This window comes from Argopecten irradians, chromosome 5 (genome assembly GCF_041381155.1).
Source record: "Argopecten irradians isolate NY chromosome 5, Ai_NY, whole genome shotgun sequence".
In the NCBI taxonomy this organism is placed as follows: domain Eukaryota; kingdom Metazoa; phylum Mollusca; class Bivalvia; order Pectinida; family Pectinidae; genus Argopecten; species Argopecten irradians.
In genome coordinates, this window is record NC_091138.1 from 18,967,437 (window position 1) to 18,992,864 (window position 25,428).

The window sequence follows — 25,428 nt, forward strand, 5'->3', positions numbered from 1 at the left end:
AAACAGTCTTAATTTGAGACAAACTTTATATAAAGACCAACTCCTTAATTAAGACAGAAACATATATACATATGTATATATGTTTCTGATTAAGACCAATATCTTATGGTCCTAATTAAATGGCTATTTATAAAACAATTTGACCTATGACCATTTTCCACGCTCCGGTCGTGGATGGTCTTTATAGACAGTTTTGATTTTAACTGTATATATATATCTATTTTTTCTGACACTCTAGCTTCAATTCTATTTCTTATTGGTAATGCAGTGGTTCAATAAAAAAAAATTAAATAGTTGTCAAATATTTCTGTGTAAAATTTGATAAGGAAATACGCTTAATTTTTGTTCTTTAAAACATATCAACCCCTCACAATAGCATAAACAGATTAAACGTAACGTGATACTTACATTATTAAAGATTTTGTCATACATTAAGAAGTAGAGCTAGTGATCAGCACTGTCCTGAAGTGAAATGAAAACAAAACTTTTGAACGACTTCCGTATTTCGAGCCGCAAGGGGGACAACTCCAAACTAATATTTGTTTGTTGTCATCGCGCACTTCCTGTGACAAGTTGAAACAAATAGTTTAGACGTTGGAAGTAATACAGTCGAAATATAGAAGCATCTCTCAATCTGGTAAGTGTGATTATGATACATTATCTGAAGAATTGAATTGTTGAATGCATAGGATGTATGGTGGACAGAAAGGAGGCAAACTACTGAAAAAGCAAAGCTCAAAGTTGAGACTTCACTGTTGGATCTGAACAGCTGAACAGTAACATCAATATCACAAAGCACAGCATGCTCAAAAGTAAAGTAGTATAGTTAAGAGATTAAGGGTTGCTAGCTGTGTGGTTAGGTCTAGCAGTTAGAACCTAAATGTCCTTTTGCTATAGTCTTAATTGTAGATTATTTAATTTATCTCTTTTTTTCTTTTTATTCGTTTGGTCTTTGTTTGTGTTGGGGATGGGGTAGGGGGGATAAATGGGGTTGTATTGCAACTATTGTAATCTATATTCGAGATCAATATAAAATATAATATTTTTAATATATTAGTAATGATGTAAAATTAGCGGGGTTGGTGTGGTTTGTACATATATAGTGTTAAATACGGTCTCTGTCACTCAGCTGACGGAGCATGCTTCCTTGGCCTCCCAATGCTGGAGTATAGGAGAAAAAGATCCGACTTGATTCAAACCTTCAAAATTATCAATAAAATCGATTCTATAGACTCAAGAAGGATGTTTCAAAAACCAACATACACAGCTACTAGAGGAAATGCCAATAAAATCTTTAAGAAGTCCTTCAGACTAAACTCAAGCAGAAACTTCTTTTCGAACCGTGTGGTAAACCTATGGAATGGTCTTCCTAACGATGTATCGAGTGCACCAAATGTCAATATCTTCAAAAGCAGACTGAACAACCATTGGAAACAGCATCCAAGCAAGTTTGCCTCCGACTGATTCTGTGTGTTAATTATAACCAAGGCTCGTTTTCCAAATAATTAAGTACAAGGCCAAATCATTTTGGTGACAATCTAATACTGGCCTTCAAATCCAAGTACCTACCCAATTAATCTAGAATTTAAGTTATAGTGTGTCCACTATCAAACTTTACTATACCAACTGGTGTCAACAGATGTCTGGGGAAAGCCCCGCCACTATTACCACCAATTTCTATATCAATGCCAAATACTATATTTTAAAATATTAATTATGACATTATACCTCATGAGAAATCAAATTCTATATACTTCGGCTCCACTTAGTATGCTATACTAGCATTTTTAACTTGTATTATATGAACTGTGTAAATACTACGTTTTAATTGTGCGCGCAGCCGGAACTCAATTTCTAGTCGGTGTAGGGAGGGGTTAAAAAAAACCTATCAGTCACCTCAATCACGGAGCCCATCAATGCCTCTCCATAAGTCTCCTGACTTCCAATGAGACCGAAAACCTGCAAATTACCTGCGAATTTGGCTCAGTCGGTATATATAGCCGTATATTTCCACACTGGAGACCTGGGTTCGATTCCTGGTCAGGACACTCGACAGGAATGTGTATTTTCCCTGTTCTTCTATATTGCCGCTCAACTATGGTAATTAATCACCAATGTAAGGTGGTTAAAGAGTCTCTGGTTGAAGATTTAGGAAATATCAAGAAAACATGGGGATTAGTGTAAAAGAAGCGAGTCTGTGTGGTTTGTACATAATCATATATATAGTGTTAAATATGGTCTCTGTCACTGATCAGCTGACAGAGCAAATACCTTATGCTTCTTTGTCTCAGTCGGTAGAGTCGTAGGAGCAAGTAAAATAATTATGAAAATTAGAACATTGCATAGATTTATTACTATGACACAATATTAATGTTAACCTGCTAATAACTGTTTTAATTACTTGATGATGAAATTTGGATATAATGTATTATTATTCGTCTTCCACTGCTGGAAAGGTTCTTTTAGAACATCATTAAGTTTAACTCAGACTGGTGGACATGTACAGTTAAAAACCTTTATTTTTTCGTTTGCATGCAAGGTCTTGAGAAAAGATTAAGAAGTTTGCAATAAAAATCTTCATATTGATACATACATGTACACTAACATGTCATAAACCATTGTGAGAGTTGTGATATGCATTACTGCCGTTCTATCATAAGATTGCACGATTTTGTTACAGTACTAGTGTATCGACTCACTGTAGTAGATTACATCGCTACATGGTACAGGTGAAGTGTCTATGTAACCATCCTCGATACTCCAGGGGTTCCGATCACTTACGATCTCTACACCCCTGGACTATCTCATCGTAAAACTGGAGGCAACAGAACAGAACAGGTAATTTAGTCCTTTGATGTACATCAAAAGAGCCGTATAACGGTACACTGTGGTTGACTATGTGGCTTTGAAGTTGGGCGTCGCTCTCTCTGTAGTCTTCAAAGGAAATCTTTGCTGGTCTGTGATTGGTCAAATATTTTCAGCTGAGCTGCCTTCAATTTCACTATGAGATAGTCCAGGGGTGTAGAGATCGTAAGTGATCGGAACCCCTGGAGTATCGAGGATGGCTGGTAATACGTCATTGTGATTGGGTGAAGTGTGTATATAAATAAACGTTACACAATGCAACCTATTTGTGCAATCGGGACGTTGTAAGTACGTCGAAACAATTACAAATGTTCATAGATAAACATCTGAAAAATTAATATTTGTAAAATAGAAGTATTACGCTGTAAAAATAAATAACGCTGATATATAGAATTCGCGCTGTAATATACATGACTGTTGGGTGGTTTTTTCCGTAGTACACCTAGCACATGTGACGAACTTGACTGACAGAGTTTCCTGAAATAGCTGTTGTAAATATATAAATAAGATGATTGAAAAAAAAAATCAAACATGGAAAGAGATAACACACAATCAGGTTATACTAGCTGTAGAAGAATACATAATATTGATTTAAACATGATAATACTGGTACCGTTAATGAATAAATATGAAGGTCAAGAAGAAAGTATCTGCTAAAACAACTGTTCAGTTTCATAATTATGGTAAGGTATATTTAAAATGTCAATTTAACTCTGAATTTGAACTTTATACTGAATAAAAAAGTGTGGAAGTACTAAAAATCGTCGATCGCCAAGCTGCCAACGCGTGCATATTATAAGTTACCGGTAAGATACATGTGTGTTTGCACATGTGTAACGTTACGTTACTATTTTAATCTCTCGCTAAAATTGCGCCAAAATTAGAAGCGGTTCAACCGATCACAGCCAAAATTAGAAGCAGTCCTCAACCGATCATATGTCGACATGTCAAAGCCACGAACCGATCTAAAAGTACGCGAAAGGGTAGTGAAAATGTACAATGATGGCATGGGGTGTCCTATGGAAATATATCTAAAGCGGCCGACGTTTGTAAATCCACCTGTCGGAAACATCGCAAAGTTGTGCGAGACACAACATGGTTCTCTGCTTCCACGTGTTCGGTCTATCATGACACCAACAAAGGTCAGTGAAGAAGTTGTTAAATTCGTCGAATATCGGAAGAAAATGAGACCAAGCATGGCAGGCTAAAAAAACAGCTTTACTGTGCACACACACGTTTTTCTCTTCTATTTTTAGATCAACTCAGCCAATCACAATGCGTGTTACATAGGCACTTCACCTGTAACATGTAGCGATGTAATCTACTACAGTGAGTCGATACACTACCTAGTACACTAACATGTCATATACCATTGTGAGTTGTGATATGCATTAAAATAATACAATGTGCTCATTAATTTGTGTCATACAAATTAACAGTTGTAACCAACAACAATTGGTAAAATTTATTATGTATAATTAACAATAGCTAGTAATGCTAGTTAATTATAAACTATATATATATATACACATGAATGCTTATGTAATTAAATGATTTTAACTCTGAAGGCTTATCATATTAATAAGTCTCCATTTCCACAATGAAATTGAAGTAGGAGTAATGATGATTTCATTGCCATATATGCAATATATGTTGTAATTGTATATTCAATTATTTTCATATTTACATATATATATATATATATATTATAATCTAATTTTTTACAGAGATTGCATTATTCAGATAATTAATTTTCACTACATGTTGCAAAATAGATCTATATATATTATGGTTTATCATCCTCATGTACTGTATTATTATTAATAGGTTCATATAGTTTTATTTCATAACACCAATATATTTAATATTCATTGTGTATCGTTTTTTATATTAAAGGTGTCAACTTTCATTGTTGAACATGCCCAGATATTATTTTAATCATGTTCTCATAAATTATGGCTATATTTTACTTTTTTGGGGGTTTTCAGAATCAAAATGCCGCTGAATCTTTTCGGAAATAAGTTTTCTCCTAAGAAAACCCCACCTAGAAGGGCACAGTCCTTGTCAAACCTGCAGTTAGATGCCACACAGTCCAAAGAGGAGTTTGGTCCAGATGTTGGCCCTATCAAAGTGAGACTCAGTGGACAGGAAGTCACGTTTGAAAATGGAATGTGGGTTCCAGGTAGGTTATTTGCTAGAGATGACAAATTAAAGTCATCAAAATAAAAGCTTTATAACCAGAATCTTTATCATATGAGCTGATTTTTGCAAACTTTAAAACTGCATCATGTATAGTAATTGCTTACCATATATATTTTTTCATGCTTAACTTATTCAAAAGGATAAATGACATCAATACCGACATGTATTTCGCAGTGACAGAAGGCACTAGTACTGCGCCTAAAATAAAAGTCATAACTATATATATATATACATGCATGGCTGCAAGTATCTGTAGTGCTATTTTATAAACATTATTGTAATTCTCAATAATTTCATATTGATAATTTGTTCTTGTTATTTGTTGTAAAATGAAAAGAATGTTAAATGATTTTGTATTAAATGGAAATCCCTGTTTAAATTGTTGTAGTGTCTGAGGGTAAGTAGAGCTAACTATAGAGTAGAAGAATTTCAGTCTAAAACTGTATGTGATATCATCTGGGAATACAGATCTGAATAGGTGTCACATTTATGTATAAATACAAACTGACAGATTTCCCAAAATTATGAGTAATTCTCATGATCAGGGAATATATATTACTGCCCATTGATCAGGGAATATATATTACTGCCCATTTTGGTTAATCTGTATGTCAAGGTTACAGTTCTATGTGTAACAAGTGTAAATAATTTTCCTTCAAATCTGTAATATGCAAGGCTATAAATTACTAGCAAGTGTGTAAGCCAAGTGTTGTTGCCACATTATCTAATAGAGTTAAGAGCCCTTCACTGACTGAAAACATTTATGAAATACTTAAGCAAAACAAACATTAGGCAACATTTTGTTTCAACATTAGCTTTACAAACCACACAGAGTTTTGTCCCCTTTATTTCTTCTCTGGTGAAGATTCACAACTTATTCAAAGCAAATATCAATGATATTTTTACCTAAAATATGAATGAAAATTTGGGAAGGCATGCTCTAGATCTGTGTAAACATACTTTCGATAGGAAGTCTGTACTGTAAATCACAATCTGATTAAAATACAGATCCTTATTATCACTACGTTAGAAAATCCCATTAGGGGTCATGTCCAGGTGACCTTTGGAAATGGTCAATCAAATTGCTACTTGCAAAATTTTGACAGTGAATTTCAGGGACGAAATAGTTTGAAAACACTATCAGAATTATTTTGGTTTGCGTGGTCATCTTGCCCAAAGAGCACAATAAAGCTAATTGTATATGTATACTGGGACGAAATATCGTTGTCAATGGATGTGACAAGGTGTAGAAAATGTATCTGATATGAAGACCACGTGGTATAAAGGTCATCTGGACATGACCCCCTATGGGATAGTGTCAGATCCTTTATATAACGGAGTGGTTATGAGGATCTGTATTTTAATCAGATTGTGTAAATCAATTTTGGAATTTCTCTATAGAAAGGTTATAGAGTACCTGGCAAGATACAAAAAAGAAAAATGTCATTCAAAGATCATAATGAGGAAAAACGGTATAAAGCTAGTATATTAATAATCCGAAATAAAAGGCCAAAATAAATTCAAAGTAAAATCAAAATCATTTCTATGGAATATATATTCAGCCACTCAAACATTCAAAGACGATGTCACATTATTTTTTTCTTTGGCGTCAATGTTGGTTTACATGATATCTGAGCTTGTTGTGTGCCGTACTGATTTGAAAATTAAATGACATCTCTTATTCTTGGATGTTGAAATAAAAAAAAGGTTTGCATTGGTAATATGTATTTCTAATGGGATTTCTTTTTGTATAACCCATATTATATAAGTTCTGCTGGTAATATTGAATTAGTCATTCAATCATATGAACTTTTTTAATACCTATAACTTCATTACTAATAATATTCTTTAGTTCTTTATTGACATTTTTATACATGTTTTTCATAAACAACTATTCATTAGCTGTTATCTAAGAAGATGTACCAGGTACCTAAATAAATAATAAAAAAACTTTGGCAAAAGAGGAATTTGTAGTTTTCTGTTTCTTATAATTCTAACATTATTTCCTAATTGTAGATTGCTTAAGTAACACCATAACCTTTTGTTATTGATCAGGCTTGTGTACTGGGTTGTTTACCGCTAATGCTAATTCTACTCTCTACTAATATGTAAATTTATGTTCTGGTGTTCAGATTAAAAATTGTAACAAGTGAGACTTTTAACGTTGACATATTTGCCTGATGAGGGTGACAGGGTACACATTGTACAAGTCATGGAAACATCAACATAAAATGTTTACTGGTTGTGTAACACTTTCCAACCCGAAGAAAATGTTTAGAAATATTGACACATATAAGTTCATTAAATATACAGTATATAAATCATTGCATTGTATTACTATTACTGAAAATATTTAGAACATTTTATAATAAACACTTGCTCCAACTTTGCAGCACTTGCATACAGTCAAGATTTGTTTACAGTATTGTTAAACACATAATTACAGCAACTACCATCATTTTTGTGTCGCCTGCAACGCAAGGGCGACACTTAGGTATCACAATGTCGGCGTAGGTGGTGTCGGCGTCCGGAAAACAGTTTCCGTGCGATAACTTAATTCTTTATTGTCCGATTTCAACCAAATTTAGTATATTGCTTTATATCAATGAGATCTTGGATGAGTTCGATGATGGTAAAAAAATATTTGCAAGAGTTACGGCACTTTAATAAGAACAAAACAGATAAATCAATGGTTTCCTCTTGATAACTTAAATATTTATTGTCCAATTTCAACCAAATTTTATAAATTGCTTTATATCAATGAGATCTCAGATGAGTTCAATAATAGTCAAAATACGTCAATACTTGAAAGAGTTACGGGACTTTAAAATCGTCACAACAGATAAATCCACGGTTTCCGCTCGATAACTTTAGTATTCATTGTCCAATTTCAACCAAATTTGGTGTATTGCTTTATATCAATGAGATCTTAGATGGCTTTGATACTGGTCAAAATCCGTCAATATTTGCAAGAATTACGGGACTTTAAAATCATCAATATATGGTTTCCACTTGATAAATTTAGTATTTATTGTCCGATTTCAACCAAATTTGGTGTATTGCTTTATATCAATGAGATTTCAGATGGGTTCGATACTGGTCAGAATTCATCAATATTTGCAAGAGTTACGGGACTTGATAACTTCACCTAATTATTAACAATATTTTCAACTGTAATTAACTATTTTTTGTGATGCTGTGCAGGTGACATATCCATTTCCGTGGAATATTCTTGTCTAAATTTCAAATTAGTGCGAGATGATCTAGTATTAGAATTCAGATGAAAAATTCTTATCAGCAACTACTACATATCAAAACCTAAATTCCATACTAGGGGGAGATAATCTAGTACTATAATTCAGATGAAAAAATTCTTATCAGCAACTACTACATATCAAAACCTAAATTTCATACTCGGGGGAGATAATCTAGCATTAGAATTCAGCTGAGAGTTCTTATCAACATCTTCAGGTCTTGTGACCTGTTAAAATGGCTATATTTAGATATCAGAATTTGTTCTGCGTTTGTCAGTAAAACAATTAAGCATTTTATCATACAATCACATGATATCTGTATAGCTAGAAATTCCTTCCAATAGCTGACACTTCCATTGTTTCGTTGTTAATTGCATGGTTTGAGTTGTGTTTCTATTGTTTTTGACAGAGACCGGTACCAGTGCAGCTAGTCATAAAGAAGTGATGAAGCTGCGGAAGGCCAACCAACAACTTCAGGAAGAAAACAACTTACTGAAACTTAAAACAGATATACTGCTGGATATGGTAAGAAAAAGTGATCTAGAAAATATTTCTGTATTTGTAGTACATTTTTACGACTGGATATGGAATTTTGCTAGTGGACATTTGATACAAATGTACATTCTGGATTGAGAAGTCAGTGCCTTATGTTTCTTATTCTACATATTTAATTTCATTTAAATTTTATTCACATATTTATTTTGAAGGAAGCCAAAGTATTTACACTTACAATTTTGATTCAATAGCATTTTTTGAAGCATAAACATTGTCTGCTCTAAAATATATAGATTTCTAGATATTGATAGCTTATCAAAGTTAATTACTTGCTGTCATGTATTGCATGATCGACTCCATGTCTATGATGTGAAATGATTGTCCCTGGTTTGAATTTATATGACTGTAATCTAATGAACACTTGGTAGAATATTACTGGAATTAACTGCTGATCAACCAGTACATGTTCATGTTCTGTGAGACAGTGTTACATGAACGAATAACAGAAAGGAGAAACCAGCAGCTAAATTCAAAACACAATTTAATTATATATACAATATTATACAGAGATGGTTTACAATATCTAAAGTAATTGGTGGTGGTACAAGACTAGTACGATGATTTAAAGTGTTACTTATCTGTATGCGAATGTCCTGGTATAATCCTTGATCCTTCCAGGTTTCAAATTAACAATAATCACAAATCCACAAGGAAATTGAATGTCCACCGATGATTTGTAAAGTTCCAGGCAATATGAAAAAATCCACACAAAGTGTTGTAATAATCCACAGATAAAGTCACAATAGCTCTCCCAATAGAATCTTATATGGCGCTGTACAATTCTTGATATGTCTTATTACAGGTCTCATTACAGTTCTGATTAGCCTTGGACAGCTGGAGTGTATATAGCTAAACCGTAATTCAAGAATATTTGAGAACCTTCTACTTCTAGAAATATCTAACTAAAAACAGTAAACAAGTAAACACACATAACTTTCTGGAAATAGATCATTCTAGATCTCTACTTAAAATCAACATGTTTACAAACATATTTGTTTATACATGATTAAATTCTAGAAAGTTCTATAACCTAAATCAATGATATGACCTTCATAGGATGTATTGATAAAAAAAAGCTATAGGAGTTATCTCCCTTATCTCATAACTACATGTATTTAGTGTCATACATAACACACCCCTCCTTAAAGAAAAGAAAGTTTTCTTGAAAAGGAAACTTTCTTGACATATCAAGTAATATTTAAATCCTTGATAAAGCATCAGCTAGAATATTGTCTTTCCCTTTGATATGTTTGATGTCAAGATTGTACTCTTGCAAAGTCAAACTCCACCTGAGAATTCTTTGATTTTTGTTTTTCATTTTCCCAATGAATGTCAAAGGGTTGTGGTCGGTGAAGACCAACACAGGCACAACTGTAGTGCAGAGATACACATCAAATTGGTTTAAGGCCAAAATCAATGCTAAACATTCTTTCTCAATGGTGGAATAATTTCTCTGGTGTTTGTCAAACTTTTTCGAGAAATAACAAATTGGATGGTCAATTTGTTCAGTACCTTCTTGCATCAAAACAGCACCAACACCTACATCGCTGGCGTCAACAAACAGTTTAAACTGTTTATTAAAATCTGGAGCAGTCAGAACTGGTGAGTTTGATAGTATGGCTTTCAATTTCTCAAAGGCAGACTTACATTCGTCTGACCAGAAAAATTTGACATTTTTCTTTAACAAAGCAGTAAGTGGAGCTGCTATAACAGAGAAATTTTGACAAAATTTTCTGTAGTATCCAGCCATACCAAGAAACCTCATCAGCTCTCTCTTGCCTCCAGGAGCTGGAAAATCTATAATTGATTCTACTTTGGCCTGAACAGGTTTAACCTGCCCCTGTCCTACAACATGGCCTAAAAATTCAACAGTTGCATGACAAAATTCACATTTCAATAAGTTTACAGTCAATTTCATGGTAGTGAGTCTTTCGAAGAATTCACGAATCCCGCGTAGATGGTCTTCCCACGTGTCGTGGTAGTTGATGACGTCATCAATGTATCCATCACAGCCTTCCAGGTCTGATATCACGCTGTTAAGAAGACGTTGAAATGTTGCCGGGGCATTCTTCATACCAAATGGCATAACTTTGTACTGGTACAAACCTTGCGAGGTTACAAATGCCGACACTTCTTTAGCTCTTTCTGTTAATGGCACCTGCCAATATCCTTTCAACAGGTCAAACTTGCTTACGTACTTGGCTTTGCCAACTTTGTCAATACACGAGTCAATCCTTGGAATTGGATAAGAGTCTGTTTTTACTGACAGAGTTTACTTTTCTGAAGTCAGTACAGAACCGGTATGTCTTGTCTGGCTTTGGCACCAGAACACATGGAGAGCTCCATTCACTTTTGCTTGGTTCAATAATATCATTGTCCAACATGTATTGAATTTCTTTCTTTAAGTGTTCTTCTTTCAAAGGATTGACACGGTAAGGATGTTGCTTGACAGGTGGCGCATCGCCTACATCCACGTCGTGATAGATAGCATCTGTTTTGCCTGGTGTATCCGGAAACAAATGTTTATACTCAAGTATCAAATCTTTAAGTTCATTGCGTTCTTTTTCCGATAGATGACACAGTTTCTTGTCCAAGTTCGCGAGCACATCTGAATTCCGTAACTTAACACCACAGTCTAAACCTACATCTTGTACACCACCATCTATGTCTAATTTACAAATATCAGCTGTACTTTCACTTTGTGATGGTACAGAGGCCAAAGTAGCAATAGGTTGAGAGGTCTTGCTCTCTTCTCTATCTACATATTTCTTAAGCATATTAACATGACATAATTGAGTTTTCTTGCGCCTCCCTGGAGTTTGTACAATGTAGTTAACATCATCGACCTTTTTCTCAACAACATAAGGTCCAAAATATCTAGCTTGCAAAGGCTGACCCGGTATTGGTAATAGAGCCAAAATTTTGTCACCTGGATCAAAACTTCTTGCACGGGCATCTTTATCATACCATGTTTTCATTTTGGTTTGAGTAACGGCCAAATTTTCTTTTGCCAGTTCACATGCCCTTGTCAACCTTTGCTTAAAGTTAGACACATACTCTAAGAGATTAACTTTAGAATCTTCGTCCAAAATTTTGTCTTTCAAAATTTTCAAAGGACCACGTACAGTATGTCCAAACACAAGTTCAAAGGGACTGAAGCCAAGAGATTCTTGTACAGATTCTCTAACGCCAAACAACAACATGTGTATACCTTCGTCCCAATCTCTTTTGTTTTCAAAACAATAAGATCTCATCATATTCTTCAATGTCTGATGAAAACGTTCTAAAGCACCCTGAGACTCTGGATGATAAGCACTAGACTTATACTGCTTGATCTGGAGCTGGTACATGACTTGTTGAAAAATACCAGACATGAAATTCGAACCTTGGTCCGATTGGACAGCTTTTGGAAGACCAACCAATGTAAAGAATTTAACCAAAGCCTTGACTATGTTAGGGGCTTTAATATTCCTGAGTGGAATGGCTTCAGGAAAGCGTGTAGAAGCACACATAATAGTTAAAAGATACTCATTCCCAGACTTAGTTTTGGGTAGAGGACCTACACAGTCTATAATGACTCTATTAAATGGTTCCTCAAATGCTGGAATGGGGTGCAAAGGTGCAACAGGGATTTTCTGATTAGGTTTCCCTACCACCTGACAAGTATGACAAGACCTACAAAAATCAGCCACATCCCGTTTCAACTTGGCCCAAAAGAAGTGATCTAAGATCCTGTTATAAGTCTTGGTCACACCTAGATGCCCTGCCATAGGTACGTCATGAGACAAAACTTAGAATATCTTGCCTATACCTCGGTGGGACAACTATTTGATTGACAACCTTCCAGTCTTCCTCAGGAGACACATCAGGGGGGCGCCACTTGCGCATCAACACACCTGACTGACGGAAGTAACAAACCGGGACTTTCTCAGCCTCTTCCTCACTCAAAGCCCGATTACACAATAAGGAGATTTCATGATCTTTCTCCTGTTCTACTATAAGCTCCTCTCTAGACAAAGATGATTTACTCATCATGTCAGACAAAGAAGTACCCTTGTTAGGAACAACTCTATCACTATCAAAGTCTACAGGATTGCTCAAAAGATCACACTTGCTCCCGATATCCTCTATATCATGAGCCAAGAAAGTGTCACCTAACCCTGGACTATAATGATCCTCAACTACTGCAACATCAGAAACCTTCTTACTCATTGAACGAGTTACAGCACAAGAAGGGAAAATACCAGGAAATTCCTGTTGAATAGTCTCAGCATCATCTGTTTTATCAGGGATACTGGACACTAAGGGATCTACCCTAACTTTCTCTCCAGCCAAGTCATTGCCTAAAATGAGCGACACGCCCTCTATGGGAAGTTCCGATCTAACACCAATGGTGACAGGCCCAGTAACCAAGTCTGACTTTAAATAAACACAATGGAGAGGCACATTAACAAAACCTAACTCTACACCTTGAAGCAAAACACTACTACCAGATGAGGTCTCCTCAGACAAAGGCACTACACCATCTAATATTAAAGAATGAGAAGCCCCAGTATCTCTCAAAATCTTCACAGGTTTCAAGTTGGTGATATCACTAGTAAGTGAAACAAAACCTTCAGAAATGAAGGGAGAGTACTTCTCCAAGACACTATCAGACTCTGAGCTCTTGATCTCAACAGACACTTTAGAATCTTCCACAACATCACTAAGTTTCTGACTAGGCTTTGACATAGCTAACACAGAAGGAACTGACTGTTTACGCCTTTGCTCCTTACGCTGGAGAGAATAACATTCAGACATAATATGTCCTACTTTCTTGCAGTAATTACAAACAGGACCAGAAGGAGACCCCACACCTGCCCTATGATCTGTTTTAGAATCAGACTTAGTCTTATCACCTAATTTAGGTTTGTCGTTAGAAGGGCCACTAAAGGTTGTGTTGCTAGGCTGACCAAATTTACTAGTACCTGTGGTACTGTTTTTGTCTTGAGAACTGTTTTTAACAAATGAGCCTTTGTGGGTGAGAGCGTAATCATCAGCCATTGTAGCTGCTTCACTAAGTGTTTCAACTTTTCTCTCATCTAAATGAGTTTTTTATGTTTGTGTGGACACAACGTTTAAACTCCTCTATCAACAATAATTGCCTCAATTTACCGAAATCCTCATCAATTTCTTTAGAATCACACCACCTATTAAATAATTGTTCTTTTTCTCTGGCAAATTCTACATGAGTTTGTTCATCTCTCTTTCTCGAGTTTCGAAATTTCTGGCGGTAAGCCTCAGGAACTAACTCATAAGCTTTCAAAATAGCTTTCTTGACTACTTGGTAATTTGAAATCTCATCTACAGATAAAGAAGAATAAATGTCTCTAGCTTTACCAATCAAGACACTTTGAAGAAGCATTGTAAGCTTATCTTCAGGCCATTTCATACTATCAGCTATTTTCTCAAAATGCAGAAAATACTTGTCAACTTCTTTCTCTTGAAAAGGAGGAACTAACCTAATGTTTCTACTGACATCAAAACCTCTGTTTCCTTGTAAACCCCTAAAAGTTAGATTACTTGAACTGTCTTGAGAAGCTAGCTCTAATTCTTTCATTCTAAGTTCTGTTTCAGCTTGAATTTTCTGCTTCTCTAGCTCTAACATCTGATCTCTCTCAATCTCTCTTTCTTTTAATTCTCTTTCAATTTCTTTTTCTCTTAACTCTTTTTCTATTTCCATTTGTCTTAGTTTCATTTCATGTTCAAGTTCCATTTGTCTAATTTGAATTTCTGAGCTGACTGTTTCCTCTATACTATCTAATGCACTAGAGTCAAATTTGTCATTGTCAACAAAATATCTTATAATTACATTCCTAATTTCAGCTTTCCTCAAATTAGTTTTGATAGTAAGGCCTAAATGTTTACCCAATAACAGTAAATCCTTCTTACTAACTTGCAAAAGAACTTCCAGGGATGGCGCTTTAACAAACTGTTCTACTTGCATAGTAGTCATATTTATCTAGCTGTTGGTTTCAAATGTAAACTCAAAGTTTGTACACAAATTTTGAAAATTTCTTAATTAATTTTTCAAAGTTAGATTTCACAAATTGAATATCGATCCCGGACGAGCCCCCAATTCTGTTACATGAACGAATAACAGAAAGGAGAAACCAGCAGCTAAATTCAAAACACAATTTAATTATATATACAATATTATACAGAGATGGTTTACAATATCTAAAGTAATTGGTGGTGGTACAAGACTAGTACGATGATTTAAAGTGTTACTTATCTGTATGCGAATGTCCTGGTATAATCCTTGATCCTTCCAGGTTTCAAATTAACAATAATCACAAATCCACAAGGAAATTGAATGTCCACCGATGATTTGTAAAGTTCCAGGCAATATGAATAAATCCACACAAAGTGTTGTAATAATCTACAGATAAAGTCACAATAGCTCTCCCAATAGAATCTTATATGGCGCTGTACAATTCTTGATATGTCTTATTACAGGTCTCATTACAGTTCTGATTAGCTTTGGACAGCTTTGGAGTATATATAGCTAAACCCTAATTCAAGAATATTGGAGAACCTTCTACTTCTAGAAATATCTAACTAAAAACAGTAAACAAGTAAACACACATAACTTTCTGGAAATAGATCATTCTAGATCTCTACTTAAAATCAACATGTTTACAAACATATTTGTTTATACATGATTAAATTCTAGAAAGTTCTATAACCTAAATCAATGATATGACCTTCATAGGATGTATTGATAAAAAAAAGCTATAGGAGTTATCTCCCTTATCTCATAACTACATGTATTTAGTGTCATACATAACATGTTCTGTGAGACAGACTGTATGCATAAGTATCATATCCATGTAAGGCAGTTTGACTTGGTCATTAATCAACTTCCAGATAGCCCGGATTGGTAGAGAATTCATCTTGTGTTCCTGGATTTCACTCCTATTACACATGTGTATACGTGTATGTGGACTTTTTTGTTTTCATCCCCTATCCACTAATCACAGTTGAAATCTTCATTATTATTTTTTTTTCCAGTTGGCAGAAGCATCAGCAGTGTCGCATTATCATGAAAATGAACTGAAGCAGTTAAAGGCTGGACGGAGAAAGTGATCTTAGACTGACATTGTAACATGTACTGTAGTAGGAGAGAGACATACATCACATCACAGTCTCATTTAGAGGAGATACTGGACCATCAGAAGAGAGTGATCTCAGACTGACATTGTAACATGTACTGTAGTAGGAGATAGACATACATCACATCACAGTCTCATTTAGAGGAGATACTGGACCATCAGACTGAGGTGCCAAACATATCACAGGGCTGTATCAGTCATATTGCTGTCCTCGACCTTCAGTGTTTTGTAGGGTCATGTACACATATCACAGGAAGGCTGCCTAGTGAGACTCATTCCTGTATATCTTTTGATAAGATGTAGATAGAAATAATAGCATAACCATTTCATATGTCTTCAACAGTCCGTCCAAGATACTGAGTACATACATTGTACATGTACCATCATTTGTGAAGTAAAATGTTTGATGTATGACAGCTGTTCACAATATTTGTATCATATGGTTGTCTTATTGATGCAAAACTCATCTGTATCAATTTCAGCACTTCAGAATGTTATACGTGATTATAGCAACATCAGAGACTATGTAGCGTTACGCAGATTTTATCATGACAAGTTTGTGCTACAATGTATATATGGTAGAAAAATGATTTGTGTATGTTCATTTTTCGATATTGTTAGGTCGTATTTATTGTAATTTAATGTTATAGTAGTTGTTTATATTTTGTTGTATCTGTGATATATGCATGGTTTTAAGTGAGCTTGTATAGATGGAATGCTTTAGGATAGAGTGGTGTCTGAATTGATAGTGTGACTGAAACTGTTTTAGTGGTGCAGTTAGTCTGAAAGAATAGAAGGATTGAAGTGTGAATGAAATTTTATTGAAGGATCGAGTATGGCCAAAAATTGAGTCAATATGTGAACAAAATTGGTTAATGAAATTTCCTCTCAGCAATTTTGTCAATAGCAAATTGATTAAAAAGAAACAATGATGATCTGTTATTTGCATTCTAACTCTACATGTTCTGTATTTTGAATTTTATTTACTCTGAAATCTGCTAAAGTTTGTGAGGCGACATGTAATCTCAAATTCATGGGTATTTTAGAAATTTTTGGCAGTTAACTAGTTAAAGTATATTTTATATTAATACTGAATACTCTTTGTATTGATATACATATTACTTTTGTAATTTGAAAGTTTTAGTTTTAAATTCAGGAATGAGAGATCTGTATCCAAATTCGGGTACTGCAACAGTAGTTTCTGTCATGATTCATCCCATCATATCTATGATGATATTTATTATGAATGCTGATATTTTGGAAATTAAAAAGAAATATTATATTATCATCATTTATAATTTGTGATATAATTATAACATGACAATAAAAGTATTTTAGCAAATATCATTTTGTTGTAATTTATAAATAAGCTAGCATAAGTTGGATTTTATTCCATTACTATAGTCAAGGCCATGAAGGATACATGTACAATGTATATGTATATGGTTATTATTGTTGATCTGATAATTCAGAGTTACCAGAGAAAAATGCTTTCACCAGTGCATAATGCATTACAACATGCTTTTTATGCAACATATTCCATTGTGAAGTGTAAATCCCTGTAAGTAATTTTTGGAAAAAAGGGGGCATAACTTCATCAAATATTTGTAGAATATTCAAGCAATGAAGTTTGACGAAAATCAAGCAGGTATTAATTTAGTTATCTAATACTACTGAGTGATGGAGAGACTATGCCATATCATTTCACATACCTACTTCATCAAGCATATCAATGACCTTGAGGATTTCTACAATACATTGTAATCAATGACATCACCAAACTCTTCCATCAATTTCCTCTAACATTTACAGCATTACAGTACACAATAAGTACTTGTACATGTATTTATTGTTGACCTTTACTTTTAGTGTATTGTAATAAACAAAACTGATATGTACAATGTAAGGATCCGCACAGTACCTAATGTCGATATAACCCGACTACAGCAATGGTCCATATTATACAGTGTATAAATCTTATGCTGTTGTGAATCAGCATAATATAACTCCAGTGTGGACTCCACTGATCTAAGCACAACTTTCAAGGTTTTAGCAGTTCAGTGTCTAGCTTTATGAAATCTTGCCTCTCCTTGTTATTAAACTGGGTGACCTTGCCCTTGTGGTTCCTGATCACGACTCATTGAACAATGAGGTTTATTTCCCATGTGTCAATCACAGAACTGAAGACCATGCCATGATATTTTAATATACCAAAACGATGTTGGTGAAGTGCAATTTATTGTCGATTAATTTCACCTGCTGATGATTGTGACGTCATATTTTTATTTGATCTTTTGGGATGTCACATCACCAGAAGATAGACTAATCGAGCGTAAATGGTACTTAACCTAGAAAATGTATATCATTCTGGTATCTCAAAAACCCTGTATTATGATATTGATGTAATCTAGTTTTTGTGGTTCCTCTTCAACAATATTCCGGGTGTGACGGTTTCATCTCTATTTTATTTGCCAATAACACATCTTGGGTAATCTCAATATTGAGTCTATGGTTCAAAACACTTTCTGTGGTTCAAGACCACTTTAGTTGTCTTGAAAAGGTGATAGAAAACAAAAATAAATTCTCTTGCTAAGTTTGATGATAAATAACAGAAAACGCAACAGAAAAATTTGGTTTCAGATTTAATAAAATTGAATATATAAGACATCATAGATTTGAAATGCTGCCAATACAACAACATCCTATTCAATCTACATGTAAAATAATAGTCTGGTTTCAACATTTTAACTTCAAACATTGTCACAGTGCTGAAAAACATTTACTTTGATTCCAAAGCCATGGTCGATATATATATACATGTATAAAACTTGATCACTATATTTTGACTGTAGTCTGAAATTTTATACTCTGCCTTCTAAGTAAATACTATTGTGTAGCTATATCATGCTCAAAAATATTCAATTTGAACAACCATCAACAGATCTACTTATAAGTAGCCAAAACATTTTAATAATACCAAAGACAGTAAATAGCATTACCTGTAAGATCATTTTAACACCAGAATTAAACAGAAAAGGATGGAAAGTTTTTCTTATAAGACATGTCACTATGCATTTATATAAAGTTCAAATTCTCCAATATGAAATATCATTTATACGTTAATTATACAGGTACATGTCACACTCATACTGAGAACACTTTGTGGTCTACACATCTCATATTCTAATGTTTCTTAGGCGATTCCTTTCCCTTACATACAAAACAACTGAATGAGTTTTATAAAAAATCATTTTACCTATGTCTGAAAAAAACAACAGGTTCTCAAAGAAACAATGTCAATTTCCAATAGTCAGAGATACTCCTTTCAAACACAATGATAAAATTTTTAGTATATGCCCCTAATGCCTATAAAGTGTTACTTTTTACCCCTACCCCCACCCCAACAACGAAAGAATGTTTAGTATCTTCCTCTGCCCCCACCCCCACGTCCTCCTCTGAAACCTCCACCACCTCTAAATCCTCCTCCGCTGCCTCCGCGGCCACCTCCTCGGAAACCTCCGCCTCCGCGTCCTCCTCCTCTACCTCGGAAGCCTCCTCCACCGCCTCCTCTTCCGCCACCTCGGCCACCTTTAAAGAGACAACAGACACAGTTACTACATTACCAGGTAAAATCAATGGAAATGTCATCAACCTTCACCGCCATATACTGAAGCATGACAAGACGGAATATGGCAGACACAGGTGACAGTAGAGATGTAATTCAGAGAGAATACAAACTCTATTATCTACAGAAGGCAGAGGGACATCCAGTTTATGGGCATATTACCTTGTCTAACTAATTATATATGTACATTATTCATGTATCTAATTTAGTACAAACATATTATATTTTCAATGAAGATTATTGCTAACAATTTGTGGACCACACACAGGTGTCCAAACATGGTGATTGCTGTATAAAGTAGGATGAGAAGTATGGGTGGTTGATAATAGAGTTTGAGGAGAGTTCTGTTAAGGTGTTTACCTCTTCCACCTCCTCTTGCTCCTCTGCCGGCTCCTTTAGGCTGAGGTAAAAATCTTTGAAGTGGTAACAACTTTGCTGGGTCTATGAAAAACTGAAAACAAAAACTTGGGATTGAAATTCAATGAACACCTTTATGTTGTATACTAAAGTTGAGAAAACATTATGGACATCAAAAACAACAATTTAAATCAAGAAAAATAATCCAAAGAGTTGATGAATATTCAATAATGCAATAAAATAAAGTGGCCATGCTCTAGTAAGTAGCTTTGAATTTGAAGTATGGAAACCTGTTCAGCAATCTAACTTGTTCAATGTTCTTAAACACATAGCATTTCAAATTATACAATACAGAGCCATGCTTTTATCATATTGTAACATTTACAAAATAACTACCACCATTTCCATTAGGCCAAGATACATCATTTGGTATTGGACCAGGTCAACTCTGATTGGGACTGCTTACAAAACATTCCCACCGAGAAGCGTCATTTAACTTGGTCTTTTCAACAAATGAATAATTCATATATTCATAGCAATCCATTTTATCATGCATGCACATTATATTATGTCAATACAGTAGTTTCCTTTACGCAACTTTAAAATCTTCCTCCTCATTGTCGCCATTTTCTCATAGTGCGTAAAACGCCTCTAATCTCGACGGATTGCTATATTTGGGTAAATAAATTATTCATTTGTTGAAAAGATCAAGGTAAGTGAGGCTTCTCTGAGGTCAGTCTGAATAGAAGATGACCTGGCCCGATATGGTGTCGGCGAGTTCCAACTTTTGATATAGCACTGCACTCTGGCCCTAAACCAGACATCTATCTGTCTTAATGTCTAACTCTGGTGTCAGGGCCAGAGTATCTCCGGCTACATTATCATATCTTACATTCTTTGTGATCTACTGTAACAACACACTCACCTTTGTATCTTTTGTAAATGATTTTGACTTCATGTCATCTGAGAGTTTCACTGATACATACTTTTATTGGTTAGGGAATCAAACTAACATTTTGATGATTGTTTGCAATATCAATAGTAATGACACACAGTAAAACACAGTTATATTAAACAAACATCTGGAGAACAGCAAAAAATCACTTCGTTGTAATCTTGAATTTGTTGTTATTGTAGTCACGGTATGTTTTCACCTGTACACCTGGTAGCCTCAGCCGGGTAACTGGTGTATCATTGTCATTATGCTAAGTGATTAATTATTTATTTGTTTTATAAGTACAGATAGTATGATAGTGTAATGGTCCACCAGCTTGATTGATGTTGTACTTGGTACATACGATATATGCATTAAGAATAAATAGTTCAATTTTTTAATTCACTATTTTACTGGTTATTTTGTTGTGACGTAGATTTATAAAAGTATGTTTTACTGTAATACTTTTGCATATCAATATGTGGGGAAAATATAAGATTGCAAGAATTAGATATGTCAAGAACTGAGCATCAAGCTTTTTATCATACTTCAAACACTGTAAAGTTTGGGAATCTCTACTCTATCTTTACTGCCGTTCTATCATAAGATTGCACGATTGTGTTACAGTACTAGTGTATCAACTCACTGTAGTAGATTACATCGCTACATGGTACAGGTGAAGTGTCTATGTAACACGCATTGTGATTGGCTGAAGTGTGTATATAAATAAACGTTACACAATGCAACCTATTTGTGCAATCGGGACGTTGTAAGTACGTCGAAACAATTACAAATGTTCATAGATAAACATCTGAAAAATTAATATTTGTAAAATAGAAGTATTACGCTGTAAAAATAAATAACGCTGATATATAGAATTCGCGCTGTAATATACATGACTGTTGGGTGTTTTTTTCCGTAGTACACCTAGCACATGTGACGAACTTGACTGACAGAGTTTCCTGAAATAGCTGTTGTAAATATATAAATAAGATGATTGAAAAAAAATCAAACATGGAAAGAGATAACACACAATCAGGTTATACTAGCTGTAGAAGAACACATAATATTGATTTAAACATGATAATACTGGTACTGCCGTTAATGAATAAATATGAAGGTCAAGAAGAAAGTATCTGCTAAAACAACTGTTCAGTTTCATAATTATGGTAAGGTATATTTAAAATGTCAATTTAACTCTGAATTTGAACTTTATACTGAATAAAAAAGTGTGGAAGTACTAAAAATCGTCGATCGCCAAGCTGCCAACGCGTGCATATTATAAGTTACCGGTAAGATACATGTGTGTTTGCACATGTGTAACGTTACGTTACTATTTTAATCTCTCGCTAAAATTGCGCCAAAATTAGAAGCGGTTCAACCGATCACAGCCAAAATTAGAAGCAGTCCTCAACCGATCATATGTCGACATGTCAAAGCCACGAACCGATCTAAAAGTACGCGAAAGGGTAGTGAAAATGTACAATGATGGCATGGGGTGTCCTATGGAAATATATCTAAAGCGGCCGACGTTTGTAAATCCACCTGTCGGAAACATCGCAAAGTTGTGCGAGGAACAACATAATTCTCTGCTTCCACGTGTTCGGTCTATCATGACACCAACAAAGGTCAGTGAAGAAGTTGTTAAATTCGTCGAATATCGGAAGAAAATGAGACCAAGCATGGCAGGCTAAAAAAACCAGCTTTACTGTGCACACACGTTTTTCTCTTCTATTTTTAGATCAACTCAGCCAATCACAATGCGTGTTACATAGGCACTTCACCTGTAACATGTAGCGATGTAATCTACTACAGTGAGTCGATACACTAGTACTGTAACACAATCGTGCAATCTTATGATAGAACGGCAGTAAATGGAACTCAAGTTTGTACATCCATTTAACTACGATATATATCACAACAATGGAAATTAAAATCAAAATCATTTATGGTTTCAAGTTTTCATTAGTTATATTGACCATAGATATCTATGAATACAGATATCCATGCATAACTGGCTGAGTAAAAGGATACATAGTCCCTGATTGATCCAAAAATCTCGTCCACTTTGCCTATCTGTTGTTTGTTCTCTAGGTACAAAGGAGCATTGAAGTAGGGGATCTTCTCGTTAGTACATTTACACACCAAGTCATCCTCACAGGGGTGGATAAAGTGGCACAGTTCTGTAAGTAAAGCAGTTACAGTTAAACAAACAGAAATCACCAAAAGTACATTCACAGAAAATACACCGGTCCCTATGTAGCTTGACTCATAAAGAAACATTCTCAAAAATCTAGAACTGCTAATATTAAACTGAGGAGTTATTGATGTATAACTGATGCAATAATTAAATAAATGAAAGTTTATGTAGCTAAAATATAGAAGACATAGTATCAAGACCTTACCCATCACTTCCTCTGGAGGCCCATAATCCTGGTAACCACCTCCACCACGTCCTGAGAAAAAAGAAACTTTTGTTATAGATTCACCAACAGCAAATGTGAATGTTAATCTGAGTGATAAATGTTAATATGTATCTGCATCACACTTTATGTTATCACAGTTATGTAGAATATAAGTTGAAGAATTTTTTTTTTACTTTTCTTGAAAATTAAGATGACTTTAGGGTAATTAACACCACTTTTGGTAAATATCATTATATGCAGATATATTCTAACTAGAGCTATTACCAGAGATGACAACTAATACCTTGCGCGCAACTCCATTTAATGATTAATAGGGGAGATCTAGAGGGCATTGCAGAACCGGCCTATATAATTTACTCAACTCCCCTTTATGTAAGAGTTCTGTATACTAAATTGTATCAAAATCTGTCAAGTAGTCTAGGAGGAGTTTGCCAGACAAAGTTGTATCTACAGACAGACAACCCAATTCCAGTATACTCCCCCTCCCCACTTAACTTTGTTGCGGGGGGTATAATTAAGCTGCCTCTAACACGTGTTGAAACTATACTACATAGACAGAAATGGAATAAAAATATTCTTTTTTTATGAGATTTAAGACTTTACCTCTTACCTCTTCCACCTCTACCACCACCTCCTCTGAATCCTCCTCCTCTTCCACCTCCGCCGCCTCTAAATCCACCGCCTCCACCTCTTCCGCGAAAACCTGGTGGTGCCATTTCACTACAACATAAACATTACATATGTCATCAATACGATGTATACTGCTGCTTGATAGTACTAAATACATTGTCTGTTGATTTTATTTTTAGCCCACCATAATCAGATGACGAGCTATTCAAATCACCTTTCATTCAGTTGTTCCTTCTGTCGGTTAACAATTCTCGTTACCACTATTTCTAAGAAACTACAGAAAGGACTCTTCTCAAATTTCATATGTTGGTTCCTCTCGGGTCCTAGTTGTGCATATTGCATTTTGGGACTAAACAAGATGGCCCACAGGCAGCCATCTTGGATTTTGATTGTTGTATTTTGTTTCCGCTATTTCTCAGAAAGTACTGAACTGCTGAAGTGTTCCGTCTCAAATCTCATATGTATTTTGTAGTTGAAGTTTAAAAAAAAAAACGAGAGAAAAAAATCCCTATTTTCATTGTCGGGCATAGCCATTCTTTGGTGGACCCCAATATCCCTCTGGGATCTCTTGTTACATTTTAAAGTGAACAGTCGGGCAAGGATGGCTAAAGTCGGTAAAAATGGTGTGAATGTATCCAGTATATTTTCTTATGAAATAGACAAATAAAATCTCTCGTCAAAATCTGTCTGCGTACAAAGAAATTAATTTAAAGTATAGCAATCCTAAAACGTCCTCTCGGCTGACTATGTCCGTGGTTACATTTCCACGCAGCCTCGCTTTCAATGCTTTCAACTTTCTTTATTTCAGTGGTCAGAACTGGGAAACGTAAGCAGAACTTGACCGTCGTATTAAAACGTGAGAACTTTTGGAAGGCCAATGAACGCATTTAGACTGGTTTTCTTTGCCCGACTATTCACTTTAATATGGTTTTCAACCTACTTTATGACATATGCAACAAAACATTTATTTATGCTCAATCTTAGTCAAATAAAATAATCAAAAAGATGTATATGTGAATGTGGGTGGGAATTCAATATAGCTGACCGACTACTAACCGTTAGCACCCAGTTGTGCTACTGTTTTGATGTTACATGATCATGTGTGTATCTAGAGAGTGCTATTCTATGTCGGAAACTAGCCATTCATCATGACAACACGAAGTGAGACCGGTGTATACTTAAAAGTACTGTTATTATTTAAATTGTAAGCAAGTGAAATGTTATCTATATTCATTAACAATCGAAAGATCTATCCATTTTGATACAATACTTACAACAGAAAACACAAACGTTCGGTATACACGTGCTTCCGGTATCCCACGCATGCGTGACTGATATGTCGTAAAATTATTTTACGAAATAAACATCGTTTATGTGGAAGTAAAACAAATACAAACATAATTACATATGTAAATAGTTATATATT

General features: G+C 34.8%; 3 protein-coding genes across 5 annotated transcripts in view; 1 reads left to right on the forward strand and 2 right to left on the reverse strand.

Annotated features, from left to right (window-relative positions):
* Nucleotides 1-528, reverse strand: part of LOC138323117 (transmembrane channel-like protein 7) — a 31,881-nt gene extending 31,353 nt beyond the window's left edge. For all 3 annotated transcript variants that reach the window (XM_069267486.1, XM_069267490.1, XM_069267491.1), the window contains exon 1: nt 409-528. The gene's annotated coding sequence lies outside the window, so the exon portion shown is untranslated. The remainder of the gene's footprint in view (nt 1-408) is intronic.
* On the forward strand, nt 519-17,372 carry LOC138323118 (protein chibby homolog 1-like). The gene is made up of 4 exons (XM_069267492.1): nt 519-637; nt 4,854-5,047; nt 8,731-8,846; nt 15,930-17,372. Exons 2-4 carry the CDS (start codon nt 4,861-4,863, stop codon nt 16,002-16,004), a joined length of 378 nt encoding a protein of 125 aa, XP_069123593.1. The 5' UTR covers nt 519-637; nt 4,854-4,860; the 3' UTR covers nt 16,005-17,372.
* Nucleotides 17,373-19,433: 2,061 nt separating this feature from the next.
* LOC138323119 (H/ACA ribonucleoprotein complex subunit 1-like) lies at nt 19,434-24,460 on the reverse strand. Its single transcript, XM_069267493.1, is given in 7 exon segments — nt 19,434-19,618; nt 20,016-20,106; nt 20,938-20,997; nt 22,981-23,129; nt 23,352-23,417; nt 23,971-24,092; nt 24,217-24,460. Coding segments are annotated over 7 exon segments (786 nt in total). The 5' UTR covers nt 24,345-24,460; the 3' UTR covers nt 19,434-19,448.
* Nucleotides 24,461-25,428: the final 968 nt, after the last annotated feature.